The sequence below is a fragment of the Myodes glareolus genome, chromosome 21, assembly GCF_982192425.1.
Source record: "Myodes glareolus chromosome 21, mMyoGla1.1, whole genome shotgun sequence".
Taxonomy (NCBI): Eukaryota; Metazoa; Chordata; class Mammalia; order Rodentia; family Cricetidae; genus Myodes; species Myodes glareolus.
Genome location: NC_142046.1, coordinates 52050135 through 52069603, shown reverse-complemented (window position 1 = coordinate 52069603; position 19469 = coordinate 52050135). Strand labels below are relative to the sequence as shown.

Here is a 19469-nt window from a genome sequence, read left to right as displayed (position 1 = left end):
CTCTGTGTGTTGTGAATGCCATTGGTTAATAAAGAAACTGGTTTGGCCTGATAGGGTAGATAGGCGGGGAAAAACTAAACTGAATGCTGGGAGACAGGAGGCAGAGTCAGGGAGAAGCCATGGAGCGGCCACCAGAGACAGACATGTTGAAACCTGGATGGTAAGCCACAGGACTCATGGTAAAATATAAAATAATGGAGATGGGTTCATTCTAGATGTAAGAGCTAGCAAGCAATATGCTTAAGTAATTGGCCAAGCAGGGACTTAATTAATACAGTTTCTGTGTGGTTATTTCGGGAGTCTGGGCAGCCAGGAAACAAACAAGCAGCCTCCTTACAACATAGACTTGCTGTGATTTTTTTCCAGTTTATTTGCATGATCTGCAGCACACTTCCATGGGCTCCAGCTTGGATTCTGTGGACGGGAATGCCATGGGTTTGACAGCCTCAATACCTCTAGCATCATAGAAAGACTGGCATGCAAAGTATAGAAAAAAAGCTCACAGTATTTTCCATAAAAGAACTGAAAAAAAAGGTAACCCAATTGAAAATCAACTAAAAAAATAAATTATGGGAAAGAAACTTGGAGCAAACAGATTACCCCAGCTACCCCAGAACAAACAGATAATATACATACAGAAAGCTTGGAAGTAGGTTTTTATTGCTATATTAAAAGTCAAGAAAAATAGATACATATATTCCCTACAAAATTATAAAATAATCAAGATAATACTTTTCCATCAATGTACTGAGATAAAAAGACAAATTTATAGATAGAATTATTTCCCACTTAAAGTGTTCAGGGAGCTCATGAATGAAGAACAGTCATTTTTCCTCCTCTACATTCCTATCAGACCTAGACGTTATGGTAGCTCCCTGTTGGAGTTCTCTTTAAAAAAAAATCTAAAGCTAAATATTCCATTTCATTCCAACTAAAATTGGCATAATATACGACTTCCTCCTTTGTATTTTTCATGTGCAGCCATGGTCAGTGAGTGAGCACTGGGGCTTCCAGCTCTGCAGGGAAGAAAGCCTAATCAAAATGAGACGTACAATTTATGTTGTCCTTTAGAAAATAGAAACTACTTGTCACCGGTCCTTAAAAAGTACACTTTAATCTATCATTCCATTCTAAGGTCCCGGACGCTATTTCCAAGGGCACAGATGCAAAGAAAACCACCCAGCTAACAGGAAGCAAAGTGTCGTGGAGGCTGGGCTGTTTGACACAGGCACAGGGGAGCTGTACACTTTTGATGACATTAATTCAATAAAGTATATTCATTTCGATTTCTCACCAAGCCCTGGGAAAGAGAAGCCTTTCATGCTGACGTAGATCCGTGTTGAAATAAAGCTTTCTTTCCTGAAATTAGATTATGGGGTAAGCCAAGCCAGATAATCTCTGTAGAAGATATAAGCTATAATTATTTTGGGAGGTTTCAATCACTGTTTGGAATTGATACCCAAGCCTTTCTTCTCCCCTATTCTTTGTAGACTTTTTAATGTGATATTTTGGGGGGAGATGCTTTAGGTAGGAAACATCAGCTTTTGAAAGATAAAGGTGTAATTATCATCAGAATAAAGAGCCCATTAAAAGAAGAGTCTCAAATAGAAAGATCTTTTCGATATATTGTGCTATGCATCTTTCATAAAAGCTGGAGAAGAAAGAGAAGAAGCTCCTATAATATTACCCTCACATTAGCCCGCTTGAGAGCGGAGAAAGGGCCGAGATGAAGGGTGCTCAATGCTTTGCAATGCAGCTATTCTGGTGCCAGTAATTAGCGCTGCACTGATGGCCTCTGTGGGTCCCTGTGGAAAGGATAGGGCGCCAGGATACTTGGGGCTCAGTTATGAGCCTCCCCTTCTCCCCCCAGCATCGCCCCGGGATTCGGCCCAGCTCTTTATGTCGAGTCATCATGTAGTAAACTGCTCCGTGTAGGCGTGTAGTTCCTTCTTAGCACACACATGAACTTTATCTGTGTATTGGACTTCTAAGATAGGTGTCGTGTTATCCCAGGAGGGCCCTGAATTCCCCATCTAGCGGAAGACCGTGGGTCTCTCACTCATAGTCCTTTTGACGCTGTTAACCAATTTTGGAGATAGAATTAATTAAATTAGAAGAAAGCGATGATGCAGTGAGGGGATTCTGAAGTGTTATGAAGTTTAAGAGCTCTGAAAGATGCATTTGGGCTTTGGAAATAGGCATATTGTTGTTTTGTTTTGTCAAGACAGGGCTGCTCTGTGTAGCAGCCCTCGCTGTCCTGGAACTCACTCTGTAGACCAGGCTGGCCTCGAACTCACAGAGGTCCTGGCTCTACCTCCGGAGTGTTGGATTGAAGGTGTTAGCCAGCACGCCCGACTATGAAAATAATCACATTATATAAAAGGATTTTCACTACATAACAAACATGCAACTGCATTTTGCTGTAAACTACATTTTTTTTCCTCCACATTAAAATTCTTGTGTTTCTTTTGTCCTTATTTTTTATTTAAAAGGCAGAGCTGTGCTGTGTGGCAGGTGGCCCATGCCTGTAATCCAGCATTTGGGAAGTGAAGGCAAGGAAGGCTACACCCATGTTCAAGGTGGCCTTGTCAGTTGCACGAAGAGGCCAACTTGTGTTACTAGTGAAACACAGGTTTCTTCTCTATGCTGCCCGGACTGGTTTCAAACTGAGTCTCAGATACCATCCTCTCAAGCAGGTGGAACTAGAGATTCACACATCTGTTCCCAAGTGTTACAATCAAAAAATGCAGCGAAAGAAAAAGAAAATCAAAAAATCTCCATGAGGAATCATTTCCTCAGTTACAACCTCAGGTTTCCCTCAGAGTTGAGATAGAAATCCAGCCACATGAAAGATTATCATCACCTTTGAATCTCAGTTCTCTAGTAGAACTCCAAATTCCACAAAAAAATCAGAAAAGAACCTGCCTATGGCCCTAGGGAAGGACAGCCCAGGATACAATTCTCTCCGAATCAGAAAGTCCTTCAGCGGCTAAGATCATGAGGTACAAGAACCATAATGATTTAATCTTGAAAGCTGTGAATATCCTAGACCACATCTTCCTGTCAGCAAAACAGATGCTCCTGGAAGTCTAGGCGCTGTGGGCTGAGTGTAAGAAAATCTTCCAGGTCTAATCAGAGATCTCTTTAGCTGTCTTTGACCCAGCAACTGCTCTGAAACGCCCTCATATACACACTTTCATGTCCAGGGCCCATGCGAGCTCAAATTGGCTGGAGAGGGAACCGAGGTGGAAAAGGGAACTAATTTTCCTAAAACGCCATTCCTTGCAACATGTTTTACTCACAATAGCTGTGTGGCATACGGGTTCAAACACCGTTCCAGGTACTTGTGACTATTTTAAAAGTTAGGACTGGTTCTACCTTGTTCTGAAATCTCTGGGCTCCCAGAATTAATGAGGCATAGCGAGAGGCCAAGGGCGCTGTCTGCTCTGCAAACAAGCCCCTGGGCAGGCACATTCAATGCTTGGGTCCTCAGGAATAAAGAAGAAACAATCACCACGTAAATTGATCAAGCCCTTTTACATTTGGTAAGTTTTGGCCCCAGGATACAAATGCTCTGGGGAAATCCTCCCTGGTGACCACAGTATACATTGGCACTATGAACCCAAGTCACCAATGGCTAGGCAGGAGAAGCTGAACTGTAGGACTGACTTCGGGAGAGAAGAATAGGCTGCATCTACATTTCACATGGTGGATCTCTGGCCCGCATCATCAAGGCCGAGGGTTCTCTTCCTGGCTGCTCCCTCGCTGCTTAACTCAGCATCCGCGGTGTCAGGGCTGCGGTCAGAACTTATGGCTATGGCGCCTTCTAGTCCATCCGTGCCTCCACTTGGTTGAAGAAGGATAGAACCCGGTTCTCTGGGACGCTTCCACTGTGGCCTGGTGACAATCCAGAAGATGAGGGCTCCAAATACCAGAATCAGAAGGCCCAGTGTATTTGTAAAAACACCCTCTGGCGGGAATGAATGGTACGCAGGGGTTTTCCTAAGAAGAAAGAGAAAGTGGACCCAGTTACAAGCAAGCACACGGCAGACACAGAATACACCTGCTCAGAAAGAACCATGGCACAGCTTCAGCAGAAATGTCCTTACAGCATTAAAGAGACATTTAGATTATACTGTGAATACTGTAAAATTCCAAGTAAGAAAAGAACATAGTACTTGGGATACCTCATGTCACTTAAGAACTGGAAAAAGATACAAACAAAAATGTATACATATAATAATTACAATTACCATAAAAATATGCACCCCAAAAGATGGATGCGCAACCCATAACCCCAATAATTCTGTTTTTAGTGTTAACTATACTATGTGTATGGGATAATAAATTATTTTAAAAGTTTTTAAATTTTAATTTTAATGATGATATGGCTATTTATGGAGCCAGAGAGATGGCTCAACAGTTAAGAGCATTACTGCTCTTCTAGAAGACCCAGTTTGTTTCCCAGCACCCACATGGCATCTCACAGCTGCCAGTAACTCCAGTGCCAGGGGATCTAATGACCCCTTCTGGTCTCAGGGGACATAGCAAGCATGTAGTAGACAGACACTCATGCAAGCAAAAAAATAAGTCTTTTAGAATAGCTATCTATATTCTATTTCCCCAGTGAATAAATATTTTAAAATTTCTAGCTTAGGTATTAAGGGAAAGAAGACTCCAGACTTACAGGGCAAAAAACAGCTTCTCTGTTATTCCCATGAGGACTGTTGCAATCACTGTTCCGAAGAGGAGAAGTCCAGAATACACATGTATGGGCATGATGACTGCCCGGAGAGACGGCGGAGCCCATGGGAGCAGAAAGATCAAGAAGCCTAGGACAAGCTGAACATCAGAGCACAGTGGTTATCATTTGACTTCAGTTTTAGATTACCCTTCACGGTGGTATGTGCCTTCAGCCCCAGCGCTCCAGAGCCAGAGGTAGAACCAAGGCAGAAAACAGACAGCAAATTTCTCTGTGCACAGTTCCAACATTCAACAGTAACACCTAGAATATGCCCTGTCTCAAATATCCTTCCAGAAAAGTGTGCATGTGCCTGTGCCTCAATGAAAGCTAGGAATTTGTTTGGTAGTTTTCTGGTGTCTTTTACTGAGACCTCCTAGTGAAATACATAGTTCTCATAGTCTTGGTTTTTTTTGACTCTAAGGTCCTTAATGTTATCTCACTTCTTTTGTGACTTATGTGTATATATTTATTTTTCATGACAGGGTCTCACTATGTAGCTCTGGCTGTCCTGGAACTTGCTCTATAGACAACGCTGGCCTTGAACTCACAGAGATCCGCCTGCCTCTGCCTCCCCAAGTGCTGGGATTAAAAGCGTGCACCGCCACCGCCAGTCAGTGATGTGTCTGTTGTAATCCTGGAAGGCACAACAATTTCAGTAGGCAGGAAGCCAGGCATTTGCTTACAGAATCTTTCAGCAATTTAAATCTTACTTTTGCTATTAAAGATGTTAGTCAACAAAAGAAAATTACCTTTCAAAGGAAAGGGGGAGCCTCATGGAGGATTTGACTTTGTTGAAAGTGTTTCAAAATGTAATGATGCAAGCTTATAATTTGTATTAATTTACAATACTTTTTATTTCCTTTTAACCACCTCAGTCTTACTACCTTATAGCAATAAATAACCTAGTGGACTCAAAAGCTCAAGATCTTCTGTCCCAAAGCCAGCAGTTTCCAAGGTGTGATTACAGAAAACATGACCAGGAACATATAAGCCTCAAGTACCTAATGGATGCTCCTAAGACAATGCCTGAGCCCCACACAGGCCTGCTACGGCAGGTGTTCTAGATGTCAGAAATCTGCGTTTGAACAGGATGTCCTGGTGACTTATGTTTGTTCAGATTTGAAGACCACAATCCAAAGGCATTGTTTAATGGCAGGGGTCATCATTGTGGGCACAGTTCTTCATACAATGGATCCTGTCCCAGGAGGTAAGGAAAAATAAAATCTAAAAACATATTACTTAGAGATGAAAGTGAAAACAATGTGATCTTAATCATGCTTTAAAATTAAACATCAGTCAGGCAGTGGTGGCACACGCCTTTAGTTCCAGCACTCAGGAGGCAGAGGCAGGCGGATCTGTGAGTTTGAGGCTGGTCTGATTTATAGAGTTTCAGGTCAGCCCGAGATACACAGAGAAACCCTGTTTTGAAAAACCAAAAATTAAATTAAATTAAATTAAACATCTAGGGTGCTGGAGTGATGGCTCATCAGGTAAGAGCACTGTCTGCTCTTGGACCCAGGTTTGGTTTCCAGTTTCCACATAGTGGCTCACAATTACCCTCAATTCTACAGGATCTGGTGCTCTCTTCTGGCTTCGGAGGGCACCACTTACCCACACAGTATACTCATATCAGACAAAACACTCATATACATAAAATAAAAATAAATCTTTTAAAAGGTTAAACATTTATTTCCTTCTATATGTAGGCATAACTATAGTAGAGGAACTAAACTCAAATATAATGATGATGACTTTAGACTTGGCATTGCCAGTGATTTTTGTCTTTCCTTTATATTTTTATACATTTATTAAATTTTTAAATTAATACGCAATCTTCTGTGGTGGTATAAATGAGAATGCCCCTGTAGGCTCAAATGTTCAAATGCTTGGTCCTCAGTTGATGGAACTGTTTGGGAAGGGTTTGGGGGTGTAGCCTTGGAGGAGGTGTGTGACTGGGGTCAGGCTTTGAGGTTTCAAAAGACTATCACCATTCCCAGGCCCTCTCTCCTCTACCTCTCTCCCTCCCACTGTCAGATCCAGATGTAAGTTCCCCACTGCTCCTGCCATCCTGCCTTTGCTTCGCCGTCATGGACTCTCACCCGCTGAAACCGTAGCTTAAACTGAACACTCTCCTTGGTAAGTTGTCTTGATAATGGTGTCCAATCACCATAGAAAACGAAGGCTCTGCTCTAATTAGATAAGAAGCGTTTATGTTCACAGAGCCCTTTCAACAGTTGAGCTTGACTCAGTTATTTCTCTATTTAACTATATGACTCTCTCTACGGTGCTAGTTTATCCCGATGTGTTAGCCCAGACTGACCGCAAAACTCACTAGGCAGCTGAGAATGACCTCGCATTTCTGATCTTCCTGTCTTCACTTCCCAAATGCTGGGGTTACCGGCCTGTGCCGCTGTGCCTTGCTAACATAGAAGTCTTAAAAAAGAAAATTAAAAAAAAATTATAAAAAAGGTGCATGTGAACTTCCAGACACTTTTAAAAAGCTTTTGTTGCAAGTGTCATTCGTGAGAGCAGGACACAGCTACATGGTTAGCTTTCACATGAGGTATTGTTTGCTTGGGGGGGGGGGGTGGTTAGAGGTAGATTTAATGGCTCATTTTAACTACTGATTACATGGAAGTCTCTTCTACCTCCCCTTCATCTTTCTGCTGTTCTACATATGCACTCACGCCTTCATTTTCCACATATTTTGAAGCCTTTGTTATGAACCGGAAGCGGTCTTGAGTACTTGGTCTGCTACATGAGACGAACCAGCACCCTGCGCTCCTGGTACTCACTGCCCTTGCTCGGAGCGCACTAGAACATAGACAGGTGTGGAGACACATGGCTGCCATCCCAGCACTTGGGAAGCTGAGGCAGGAGAATCACAAGTTTCCAGGCCATTCTGGGCTCTGTAATAAGACCTTATCTTTCAAACAGGGGGGCAATGAGTGTGTATGTATGTGTGTGTGCACATGCGCACGCTGGAGAGACGACTCGGTGGCTGAGGGCATTTGATGATCATGTAGAGGACCTAGGTTAATTTTCTAGCACTTACATGGCAGCTCACAAACCCCTCTAATTCCAGGCACTGGGGGTCTGACACCCTCTTCTGGCTGCAAGGGCAACAGGCATGCACGTGGTATACATACATACATGCAGGCAAACACTCATGTATAAACTAAAAATAAATACACTTTTCTTTAAAATCTTACTGTCGTGTCCAACTTTCTGTTACAGCTTTTGCTTTTCGTTGATTGCTCTCAAATGTAAGCATACACCAGAATGGCCTGGGAGAGTTGTTACATAGTAGATTTCAGTCCCCAGTCCCATGTTTTCTAATTGAATTGATCAGGATAGAAGCTGAGAACCCAAGTTTCTCGTTGCCCTAGAGATGCTAATGCTGCTGTCCTGGTGACCAGACTTTGAGAAATTCTAGCTTCCTTCATATTCAAGCTAAGTTCTTCACAGGCAAGAGCAAAATGACACTTTGCTTTCAAGGTTAAAAATCCTAACCAACTTGTAAAGAACATGCCCATGGGTGTCGGTCGGTAAAGCAGATACGGTCACCGAAACAGAAGCTCCACTAAAACGGAAGCTCCACCTCTGGCTCTGGCTGATACCTCTATCTCCCCACTGTACCACCTTTCTATCAGTTGCCCCTGGCAACATCCCAGCCTGGCTCAGCTCTCATCACAACAAACCCTGGCTGCTAGGCCCGACGGAGTGATGGAGTCAAGGGAGGCTGCATCAGTGGAAACTCCTGCTTTTAGATGACTGCGTCTTTCCAGGTCCCACAAACCCTCCTTTTCTGGTGGCATCCTATCAGCGTTTTTAGTTGTCCAAACTTCTCTAATGAAAAGCAGAAGAGAAAAAACAAAACCCACACAAATATTCCCCAAATCTCCAAACACCACCTTCGGCTCCTAGCACTCTCAGCGACTACCCACATTGCCCATGTTCTTCCTGCTCCACTCACCCAGAGGGCCTGGCAGAGGTTTTCTGCTTCCTCTTCAATCCACTACAACCTTGCTTCTGCCCTTCACGGTCATCACTGACTTGCCACCACTAATCCTGAGGGACTGTTTCCAAGTCATGTCTGCAGATCTTCCCCGGAGCATCAGACGTCCCTCAAGTCCTGGAGGGTCCCCCCAGGGTCCCCTTCTCATCTACCACTGGCTCTCATTCTTTTAATCACATTCTTCCCAAGCCTGGTCTCTAAATTTCACATCTGAAATAACTGGGATCTACCCACTGCCCTTCACTGCTACTATCACCCCTGTACACCAACGAATCTCTCCTCCAAACCGCAAAACACCTACTAGACTTCCTGTATTGATGTCTCTACATCTGCCAGTTCGTGTTCCCAAACCATTGGCAGCCTTGCCTCCTTCCTCTTCCTCAAACATAACAAACTCCTCCCACAGGCCAGAAGATGCTCTGAGCTTCCAACCCCAGGATTGTGGCTCTGGTTCTCATGTGGAACTCCCTATGCCCCTTTATAATCAGAGTACTCTCCCAGAACACTCGGAACCCACCATCTACCAAACACCCAGCTACCTGCCTCTCCCTGCAGACATCACAAAGGCAGAGAACATGTCTCTGGGATCCCATGTTTGTCTTGTGGAACGATGTATGTGCCTGCTTAGGAAGGCACTTTGCTGTAACAGATATTTCACTCTGCTAAAGAAATGAATTTCACTGACATAAAGTGCATGTTCTTGACCATGAAGATACCATGACACCTAGGCAAAATAAAAGCTACCATTTTCGGATCAAAAGGAATCTACCACACATTTATACTCTAGTGACAACAGCTAATACATCATTTCAATGTGCTCTGCCCAGGGTTGAGCCTTTTCAAGCATGATTTGGTTTTGATTCCTATGATTTTATGAAGGATCATGAGTCTTGCTACTGTAGGTGAGAAGCTAACGGAACTCATTTAAAGTCAGCACCTACCAAATGTAGGGACCGTGTCAAACAGGTGTCACTAGGCATTCAGACTCAGTATTTGAGAGGCAGAGGCAGGCGGATCTCTATGAGTTAGCCCAGTCTATATAGAAAGTTCCAGGCCAACCAGGGCTACACAATGACACCCTGCTTAAAAAAATTAACACCCAAATAAATGATAATAAAAAACAAAACAACCAAACAAGAAACAAACAGACAGACAGAAGTCTCCCTAACTGCAAATCCTGTGTTTGTAAATATCACGTCCCTTATGTGTGAACAACGAAGAAGCTACCAGTAAATGTCCCTTCCTCCAAACAAAACCAAGAAGTGTTGTGAAACCAAATTTCTGAGAAGTCCAGAGAACACAGAGGCAAAAGGAACAAGAATCCAGCTATTTCAGATCTCACAGAATGTCCAGATGATCAAATACATTTTTAGTTCACTGTTGAAATTTTTAATCTACTGATGCCATTGGTTATACTAACGGATTAAAGAAGAGAATGATGTTTATCTCAACAGAGAAAAAACATGCAATAAAATCCCAGAGTCACTCCTGATATGCAAAGAGTAATGAAAGCTTCTTATAAAACAGCGAGAGGAGCTAGGAACTGTCAGTAAGCTGCCACAAACACCCTTTCCCAAGCAGAAGTCAAAGAGTCTTATCTCTTATTCCACACACTTCTACACACTTTCTCAACTTCTCCTGGACTGTCGAGGATGCAGAGACAAAAGCAGGTGACAAAGCTGTCATTGCTGATAGATGGCAAGGGCAGAGACAAGTCAGGAAAAGATGCAGTAAAAATAATTCATACGGAGAAAAAGGAAGGGGTACAAAACCCCAGCACCCCCTAAAGCAGATTCCAAATGAGTTCAGACTGTAGGTTTTATTAATATTCTTAAGAGAGTGGAGGGTGGTGATGCATGCTAGTAAACTCAGCACTAGGGGGCTGAGGCAGCAATTTGGCTGAATTCAAGACCAATCTAGGCTACCTGATAAGATTCTCTCAGGAAACAAAACAAAACAAATCAACAAAAACAGAGAAAGGAAGAAAGGGGAATGTTTTGCTCCAAGTAGTTAGGGTGGGGAAGGTGGAGACTTCATAATGAAGTCATAGAAAGACAGCAAAATTGAAAAACTGTAACCTTGGATTGAAAATGATTCACTTGGCTGCATTAAAATACAAGAGTTTCTGGAGAGAGGGGGTGGGGGAGAGATGCAAGATTCAAATTGGAAGAAAATATAGAAACACATTTCAATAAAAAGGAAGTTGATTCAGAATTCCTGTAAGTCCTTAAAGAAATACAAACCTATTTTTATGTACCAAAGAAACAAACCAGGTACTAGGATAAGTATTAGAACCACAAAATAATCTTTTTAAAATTTATTTATTTAAAAATCTAAGGTATTCAAGTGTGTGTGTGTGTGTGTGTGTGTGTGTGTGTGTGTGTGTGTGTGTGTATGTGTGTAGCTGTACCTTGGTGAGGGGTGTGGAGGTCAGAGGACAGCTTGTGAGAGTCACTTCTCCCCTTCCACCTTGTGGGTCCTTGGAATCAAACTCAGTCGTCGGTTTTAGCATAATGTACTTTTATCCGCTCAGCGGTCTCACCAGCCTAAAGGCATCCTTTTCTTACTCACTGGTTTGTTAGAAATGACAAGTTTGAAGAGGAGGTGAAGAGCGTTCTGAGTCTGAGACCAAGCTGAACTACATAGTGGGATCCTGTCTCCAAAACATGGGAGGTTAGGGGCTGGAGACGGAGCCCGGTTGATGGAGTGCTTGCCTAGGGGGTTGATTAGTCTTCAACCTGACACAAATTAGAGTCATCTGGAATGGCAAACCCTCACTTGAAGAATTGCTGCTGTCAGATTGCCTACAAGCAAGTCTGAGGGGCATTTTTTGGATTAATGATTGATGTGGGAAGGCCCCGCCTACTGTATTTATTCTACCCCTGGGCAGGAGAGCTTGGGCAATAGAAGAGAACAAGCTGAGGGGGCTGGAGAGATGACTCGGTAGTTAGGAGCACTGGCCCCTCTTCCAGATGAACACAGGTTCAGTTCCCAGCACCCACATGGCAGCTGACAACTGTCTGTAACTCCAGTTCCAGGGGATCTGACACCCTCACACAGACACACATGCAGGCAAAACACGAATGCACTTCAAATAAAAACATGTAAATTAAATTTTAAAAAAATGCAAGCCGAGTAAAACAAGGAGAAAACAGTAAGCAGCATACTGCGATGGTCTCTGAGTCAGTTGCTGCCTCCAAGTCTGTTTTGAGGCCCATCCTGACTTCCCTCGATAATAAACAGACAATAACCTGTAAATGTCATAAAGCTCTTTCTTCCCCAACTTGGTTTTGCTCAGCGTTTTGTCGCAACAGAAAATCAAGCTGGATACCTCACAAGCACAAAGCGCTGGGTTGTTTCCCAGTACCACAAAAATGGGGTGCGGCGGTACACACCTTGGGTTCCTAACACTTGAGAGGTGGTGGCAGCAGAATCAGGAGTGAGATCAGCCTTGGCCACATGGTAAGCTGGAGGTCAACATGGTCCCATGAGACCCAGTTACAAGCAAACAGACGGTAGCTAACAGAAACAATACTGTTGAATTAGTGGCCCTAAAAAGGTTGTGGGCTGGAGAAGTGCCTCACTGGGTGGCTAAGCGCTCTTGCACAGAACCTGTTTGGTCCCCAGCACCCACATGGTGACTCACAGCCATCCATAACTCCAGTTCCAGAACTCTGATGCCCCTTTCTGACCACCAAGGGCAGCAGGCATGCTCACAGTGCACATATATGCGTGCGGGTAAAACACTCGTACATGTAAAATAAAAAAAAATCAAATCAAAAATCAAGTAAAAACTGCACTTTGATTTGGAACATAGTATAAAATATTTTTGAAAGTAACTAAAGAGGCCACATGGACGTAGTAGTTCCTTTTCTGTTGATGTCATAAAATGAACAAAGTAACTCACGTAGTAACAAGGAGTTTATTTTGGCTGAGTGTTCCAGAGGGATAAGAGTTCAGTCCATCACGATGGGTAGGCAAAGCAGGGAAGGACAGGAATGGTGGCAGGGACAGCTGAAGCCTTGCACCAAGCAGGGAGAGTGAGCAAGACATGGTGGGAAGCCTTTCATCTTAAAGCCTGTCCCCAGTGACGTACTTCTTCCAGCAAGGCTGTGCGCCACCCAAACCTCCCCCCAGAGTGCCACCAGCTGGGGGGGCCAAGTGTTCAAATGCCCAAGACTATGGAAGCCACTTTTTATCTGCTCTACCACAATGAACAACGCATTTACTATTGTGTGTTCATCCGCTGATTCACAGAATGTGGTAAAAGTATAAAGCAAAATCAGAAAGCGAGGAAAAGAAGACTCCAGGGGAAAAGAAGACCTGGGGACTTCTAGGGACAGGAGCAGCTTCAGAAATGTGTGATCAAGACTAGGTGGGTAGAGGGAGGGGGGCCCCTGTTTTCGGAACTAGATAGGCTGTGAAACCACAGACGTACCTATAATTATAGTGATTCATAACTTCTGTATACACATGCATATGTGTACAAACGAGATTGATTTTAAAGTCCTAGAGGCTAAATCTCACAGGGCGTAAAGAATCCTGGGCTTGGAATGTTCACAGCCCATCAGTCTGTTGTAGGTATTATTGTTTGCCGTCTTCTAGTTTGTTAATCAAACAACCCAGACATCAACTGTTTGGCAGGCAAACCCTGATTTTACAGTGCTGAACTCAAGCCCCAGCAGAACATTTAATCTTAAAAATCTTTCTTCCTCTTCATCCTCTGGGCTAGCATTGTTCCTTGCATTGAACTGGAGGAGCACAAACTGACCTCATAAAGATGACGTCATTCAGGAGGAGGACCTTGATGGGGAAGCGCATGGGGAAGCGTGCAGCAATGCGGCTAAGACCAAAGCGGTGGCTCTTGGAGACTGAGGTATCCTGTCCTCCCCACAAAAGTGGTGGCCGCAGGGACCAGCACTCACGGTGATGCTGTCTCTGCCAGGAAGTGAAAACTGATTTCTCATTTCTGCGGATTTCACCTAGTGACCTCACGCATGCTAGGCTAACGATCTGCCACAGCATCCCCAGCCCTCTTTTATTTTCCTAGTTGAAACAATGTCTTACTATGTTACCAGGACTAGCTTTGTACTAATGATCCTCCTGCCTCAGAGTCCTGAGTACGTGGGAGTTACAGGTCCAGGCTCCGTTTTTGGTTTGTGTTTGTTTTGTTTGCTCTGTTTCCTGCTGAGTTGGCCTCTTTTACTTCTTTGGTAAGCTTGTCGAGCCATGCCACCCTTCTGGTGGTGAAATGGGTAAGATCCAATGCAGACGCAGTTCCATGCAGACACAGTATGGCTCCGAGCACAGTCCTTTCCCTTTGCTGCAACTCAGAACAGTTTGGATTCTGGCGTTCCGCATTCTGGGCTCAGAAGTGCTTTTCTGCTGCACCAGTTGTCTGAAGAGTTAGACAACTGACTTGGCTTTCTAGTGGCTTCTTACCAGCTGGCTCCAGCTCTTCTAGGAATACGGCGGAATGGGTCGGTTTAATCGTGAGAAACCAAGATGCAGTCTCTCAAAACAGCTCAAGCGCACGGGCAAGCATGTGCCACAATGCACATGAGCAGTCTGAGGACAACCCACGGGAGTCATTTCCCTCTAGCATGTAGACCCAAGGGATCCAGTTTAGCTTGTTGAGCTTGGTAGCAAGCATCTGCTGAGCTGTCTCAATGGCCCCAAGTCTTTCCTATTTGGTTCATTTTTTATTATTAACATTTAGCATTGCTTACCCATTGACACATGACATGCAATTATTCCCGCAACGCTTGAGTCTTTTCTGTTTACTTTGATGCCTTACGTCACATACATTAAAAAAAAAACTATGTAGTAAATATGCATTTTTACCCTATATGACTTTTGGATTTTATTTACCAACCTTCTGGCATCCCCTGTCTTATACCACACAGACTATACACATTTTTTTTTCTTTTTTCCTTGTCTTGGTTTTTGCATTTAGGTCCTTGTTCTATGAGGTTTTACTCTTTTGGCTCTTTAGAGTCCATCACCCAGTTCCCAAATAAATCACACACAGAGGCTTATTCTTAGTTACGAATGCCCGACCTTAGCTTGGTTTGTTCCTTGTCAGCTTTTCTTAAATTATTCCGACTACCTTTTGCCTCTGGGCTTTTTTTCCCCCTTTCTCTTGCTTCTGTATATCTTACTTTCATTCTTACTCCACAACTGGCCGGGTGGCCGGGTGGCCGGGTGGCCGGGTGGCCGGGCCTGGGTAGCTGGGTGGCTGGGTGGCTCGGTAGCTGGGTGGCCGGGTGACTGGGTAGCCGGGTGGCCGGGTGGCCGGGTGGCTGGCCCCTGACACGTTCCTTCTTGTTCTCTCATTGCTCCTCCTTCCCCTCCCTGCCCAGATTTCTCCTTCTATTTATATTCTCTGCAGGCCAACCCTGTCTATCCTTTCTCCTGCCTTGCTATTGGCTGTTCAGTTCTTTATTAGACCATCAGGTGTTTTAGACAGGCAAAGAATCACAGCTTCACAGAGCTAAACAAATGCAGCATAAACAAAAGCAACACACCATAAAATAAAATTCCCCAACAGAACCTTAATCTAGGTTTTTTTTTTCCTATTGTGTGATATGGTAGGTTTGGTTTTCTTAAATGCATAGAATCTGTTAAATAAGTGTTAGAATAACATGGAAAAGTTCTTATACATACTCGGTCTTTTCCAGCCTCTCTGGTCCTTCTGTGTTTGTTCTGTTTGCAGATTAACTCACTTGAAACAACGAAGGTATCCTTTCATTTCTTCCTTAAAAGTTTCTTGATTATTTTGGATATGTATTCTTCTACATAACAATTTTTATGATTCTCACTATGTTTACATTGAAAATTATGTTAAGCATAGATATTAATTGAAGGAGGAAAGATTTCTATATCAATTTTTCTCTTTGAGTAACATGGTATCTCTCTGATATATTTGTGGTGGTTTGAATGGAAATGACCCCATGCCTCATAGGGAAAGGCATTGTTGGGAGGTGTGGCCTCTGTTGGAGTGGGCGTGGCCTTGCTGGAGGAAGCATGTCACTGTGGGTGGGCTTTGAGTCTCAATAGCTTAAGCCAGACTCAGTGATCTGAGCGAGATTCTGCTATCCAACTAGAGCTGTTTTCCTCATTGATTGAGAAGATCACAGTGGATGCAGAACTTTTTCTGTATCTTTCTCCTGCCTGGCTCCTTTCCATTCCAGTCCCATAACTCCAGGACGGCTAACAGATCTAAAGAACCAAGAGTGTCTCAAGAGAGTAACCATTATTTAATGACAACATATCACCATTCAAGGCTTTGAAAAGACGTATATTCATTTAGAAGAAAAATGGCCAATGTCTGTTAAGTGGCCCTGCTTTTTAAAGGGGTCATTTATTTTAGGATAAGCTTTAGGGTGGTATGTGCCCATTCTAGTGTCTCACTCTGTAGTCATAGAAAAATGAAGCTCACAATGATATCCCAACCAGGAAGCTGAATATGCATTCTGCTAACTAACAAGGAAGGACAATAAATCAATACCGCTTGCCAAGATTTTTCAACAAAGTGGCGAAGACCCAAAAAACACAGAACATTAGCTTTTTACTCTGTGACATAAAACTGCTGAGTATCACATGCCATTAAATTTCATTTCAGTACAATGTTTTCAGAATACATACCTTTAACAAAATACATGCAAAGAGTAAATAAAAGATCATCATGCCTTTGAAATCTTGCAAAAAAATATCAGTGCTATCACTTAGAAAAGGTTAACCTAAAAATGCAGCGGAGAATGTGGTAAAGAAACACATAACGCCCACCTAGGCTAGTTGATTCAGAACACGGAAGAGAAGCCTGGGTGATGTTAGTCTAGATGTCAGGAGATGGTGACGTCCCACCTCTCATTCTCTCATTACAGATGGTTGTGAGTCACTATGTGTTTGCGGGGAATTGAACTCAGGACCTTTGGAAAGAGCAAGCATTGCTCTTAACTGCTGAGCCAATGACTTTCCTACCGACGGGTGTCAAAAAGATAAATCATACATCTGAGCTCCTGGGCTGTGAATTCTGAGGTTCATTGCCCCCTCGTGGCAAGGGTTATTCTGGACACAGATGAAAGAGTAAGTTTAGAACACTAGACAGTCACCGGGCTGCTTTCCTTTTGTTTATATACACAGCAAGACACTGACCTGGAGGACGTAGAGTATGACGGCGGTCAGCCCAACCCAGCTGTGCAGACTGTACATATGGGGGATGTTTTGGACGTTGTGGTTATCAAACACAGCCACGACGGCGATGATGGCGAGGATGGCGGCCACGGCATTTAGCCCCGCGTGGATGGATTTCATCAGGAACTTGCTGCACTTCCAGGTCCATGGCAGTCTGTACACGATGATGGCTAAGGAAGCAACGTATTTTAGAAATCAACACAAAGCAAACCATTTGACCCGCTGGACAGTTTCTTTTCAGGGACTTTTCCCTTGGTTTCTGCTTCTCCCAGCCTCCCCTTCTCTCTGCTTCTCCCAGCCTCCCCTTCTCTCTGCTTCTCCCAGCCTCCCCTTCTCTCTGCTTCTCCCAGCCTCCCCTTCTCTCTGCTTCTCCCAGCCTCCCCTTCTCTCTGCTTCTCCCAGCCTCCCCTTCTCTCTGCACCCCTTCTCAGTCTCTTGTGCTGCCGTTTCATTCCTGAGTGTATACCCCAAAGAAATAGATGTATCCATTCCCCAACACACACCACTGTTAGCCCACCACTTAGAGTAGCCCACATGTCTATCACCAATGCATGTGATAGTAAGAGACCCGTAATGTGGGATGTTCTTCTGTATGTGTGTTGCTTTTATTGGTCGATGAATAAAGTTGTTTAGGCCAATGGCTTAGCCAGGCAGGATATCCGAACAGAGAGAGAGAGAGAGAGAGAAAGAGACAGAGAGAGAGAGACAGAGAGAGAGAGAGAGAGAGAGAGAGAGAGAGAGAGAGAACGCGGAGTGGAGGAGACCCCATGTAACTGCCAAAGAAGAAAGATGCCAGAACACTACCAGTAAGCCACAGCCTCTGATGATACATAGATTAATAGAAATGGATCAGTTTAAGACGTAAGAGCTAGCTAGGAATACACATAGGTCACTGGCCAAACAGAGTTGTAATTAATATAGTTTCTGTGTGGTTATTTGGGTCTGGGCGGCTGGGAACAGAAAGTGCAGTCTTCTCTTACAGATCCGCACTACGGAATACGGAATAATACACACTGAAAACAGTGCATCTGCTTCATGTATACTTCTCGGAATATATACCAAATTCAATAAAAAGCCTTAAAATACTTTGTCCACATTAACCAGCACACAATTAGCTTTTTGTTAATTTGTCACGAAGACAACAGCCCCTCTCTGCCTATCTGATCCATGTCAGGAAAATTCTATTTGGAAACACGCGGCAGATTGAAAATTCTGAATACTACTTCCGTGGAAGATGGGCCTCACTCCATCAGTCATGGGCCACGTACTTTCTTCATTCCAGGAAGTAAGGAAAAGGAACCTGACACCATCAAAAACCAATATGATTTGGATATATTAAAATTTCTTAGGTTGGAGAGACGGCTCATGGTTAAGAATATTTACTGCTCTTGCAGAGGGCTCAGTTTCAGTTCCCAGTACCCACATGGTGGCTCACAACCATCTGTAATACACAGTTTAGTGGATCTGACGCCCTCTTCTGACCTCCTTGTGTAACAGCCATGTATATGGTACACATACATACATACACATACACACTTATACATACATAGATAGATACATACATACAACAGACATTCATACACACAAATTAATGTAAAAGAAAAAATTTTAAATGCTCTAAGATCATACTATCAAAAGCCAATATGATTTGGATATATTAAAATTTCTTAGGAGAAACACACCTGAAATTTCTGAGAGGAGAAACACACCTGAAACCACAAAGATAGAGGAGAATGCAACCTCACTAAAGGTTTCATTGCAGGATACCGTGAGTCCCATCCTGCGGTCCCGTCCCAACACCTGACAGATCTCCCCAAGAGGACAGCATTTCTTTTACTTGACCCAAACTCCAAGGGATTGTCACTTACTGGTCAATACTTATGGAGATACTTTATAAAAATCTTGATTGAGGGCCGGTCAGGTCGCTCAGAAGGGCAAAGCATTTGCCACCAAGTCTGATGACCTGCGCTTGATCCCCAGAACCCACAATTGTCCTCTAATCTGGACCACTGTGCCCTGGCACACACACACCTCCACAATACATACACACAGAGAGACTAAACAAATATAATAAAATCATGCTTACTGCTGATGGATCATAAGAGGACATGGAGACTCTCCTGAAGCCAGTTATTACAGAACCGTAGACTGCTGAGCTTGCTCAAGGCACTTCATTTCATCTCAGCATATCCATGTCTTGCTATTTCTCTCCTGTGTCCTAGACCCTAACACAGCCTCACAGTATGAAGGTCCATGAATGTTTTCCAAAGTCTCACTTTGAGCTAACTGTAGACTCGCATGTAACTGTGCAAACACATACAGAAAGCTCTCAACCCTCTCCTTCCAGGTCCTCCGGACATCTTGCTTACCCGGGACATCACAAACAGGACACTGGCTTCAATGTGACTTACTGCCCTGATCCAGGTTTCTCCACGTCTACTTACTTCTGTGAGAGACCCACAACATTTTTGAAAGTAAATGGACACAAAGCTCTTCCAGCAAACTGACCAA

General features: G+C 43.7%; 1 protein-coding gene across 1 annotated transcript in view; it reads right to left on the bottom strand.

Annotated features, from left to right (window-relative positions):
• Nucleotides 1-643: 643 nt before the first annotated feature.
• The window catches only part of Cybrd1 (cytochrome b reductase 1), a 32672-nt gene continuing 13846 nt past the window's right edge, over nt 644-19469 (bottom strand). The window contains exons 2-4 of the mRNA XM_048425938.3: nt 16920-17128; nt 4688-4842; nt 644-4002 (exon numbers count right to left, since the gene is read on the bottom strand). Coding sequence (XP_048281895.1) covers nt 3702-4002; nt 4688-4842; nt 16920-17128 — 665 coding nt within the window. The 3' untranslated portion in view covers nt 644-3701. The remainder of the gene's footprint in view (nt 4003-4687; nt 4843-16919; nt 17129-19469) is intronic.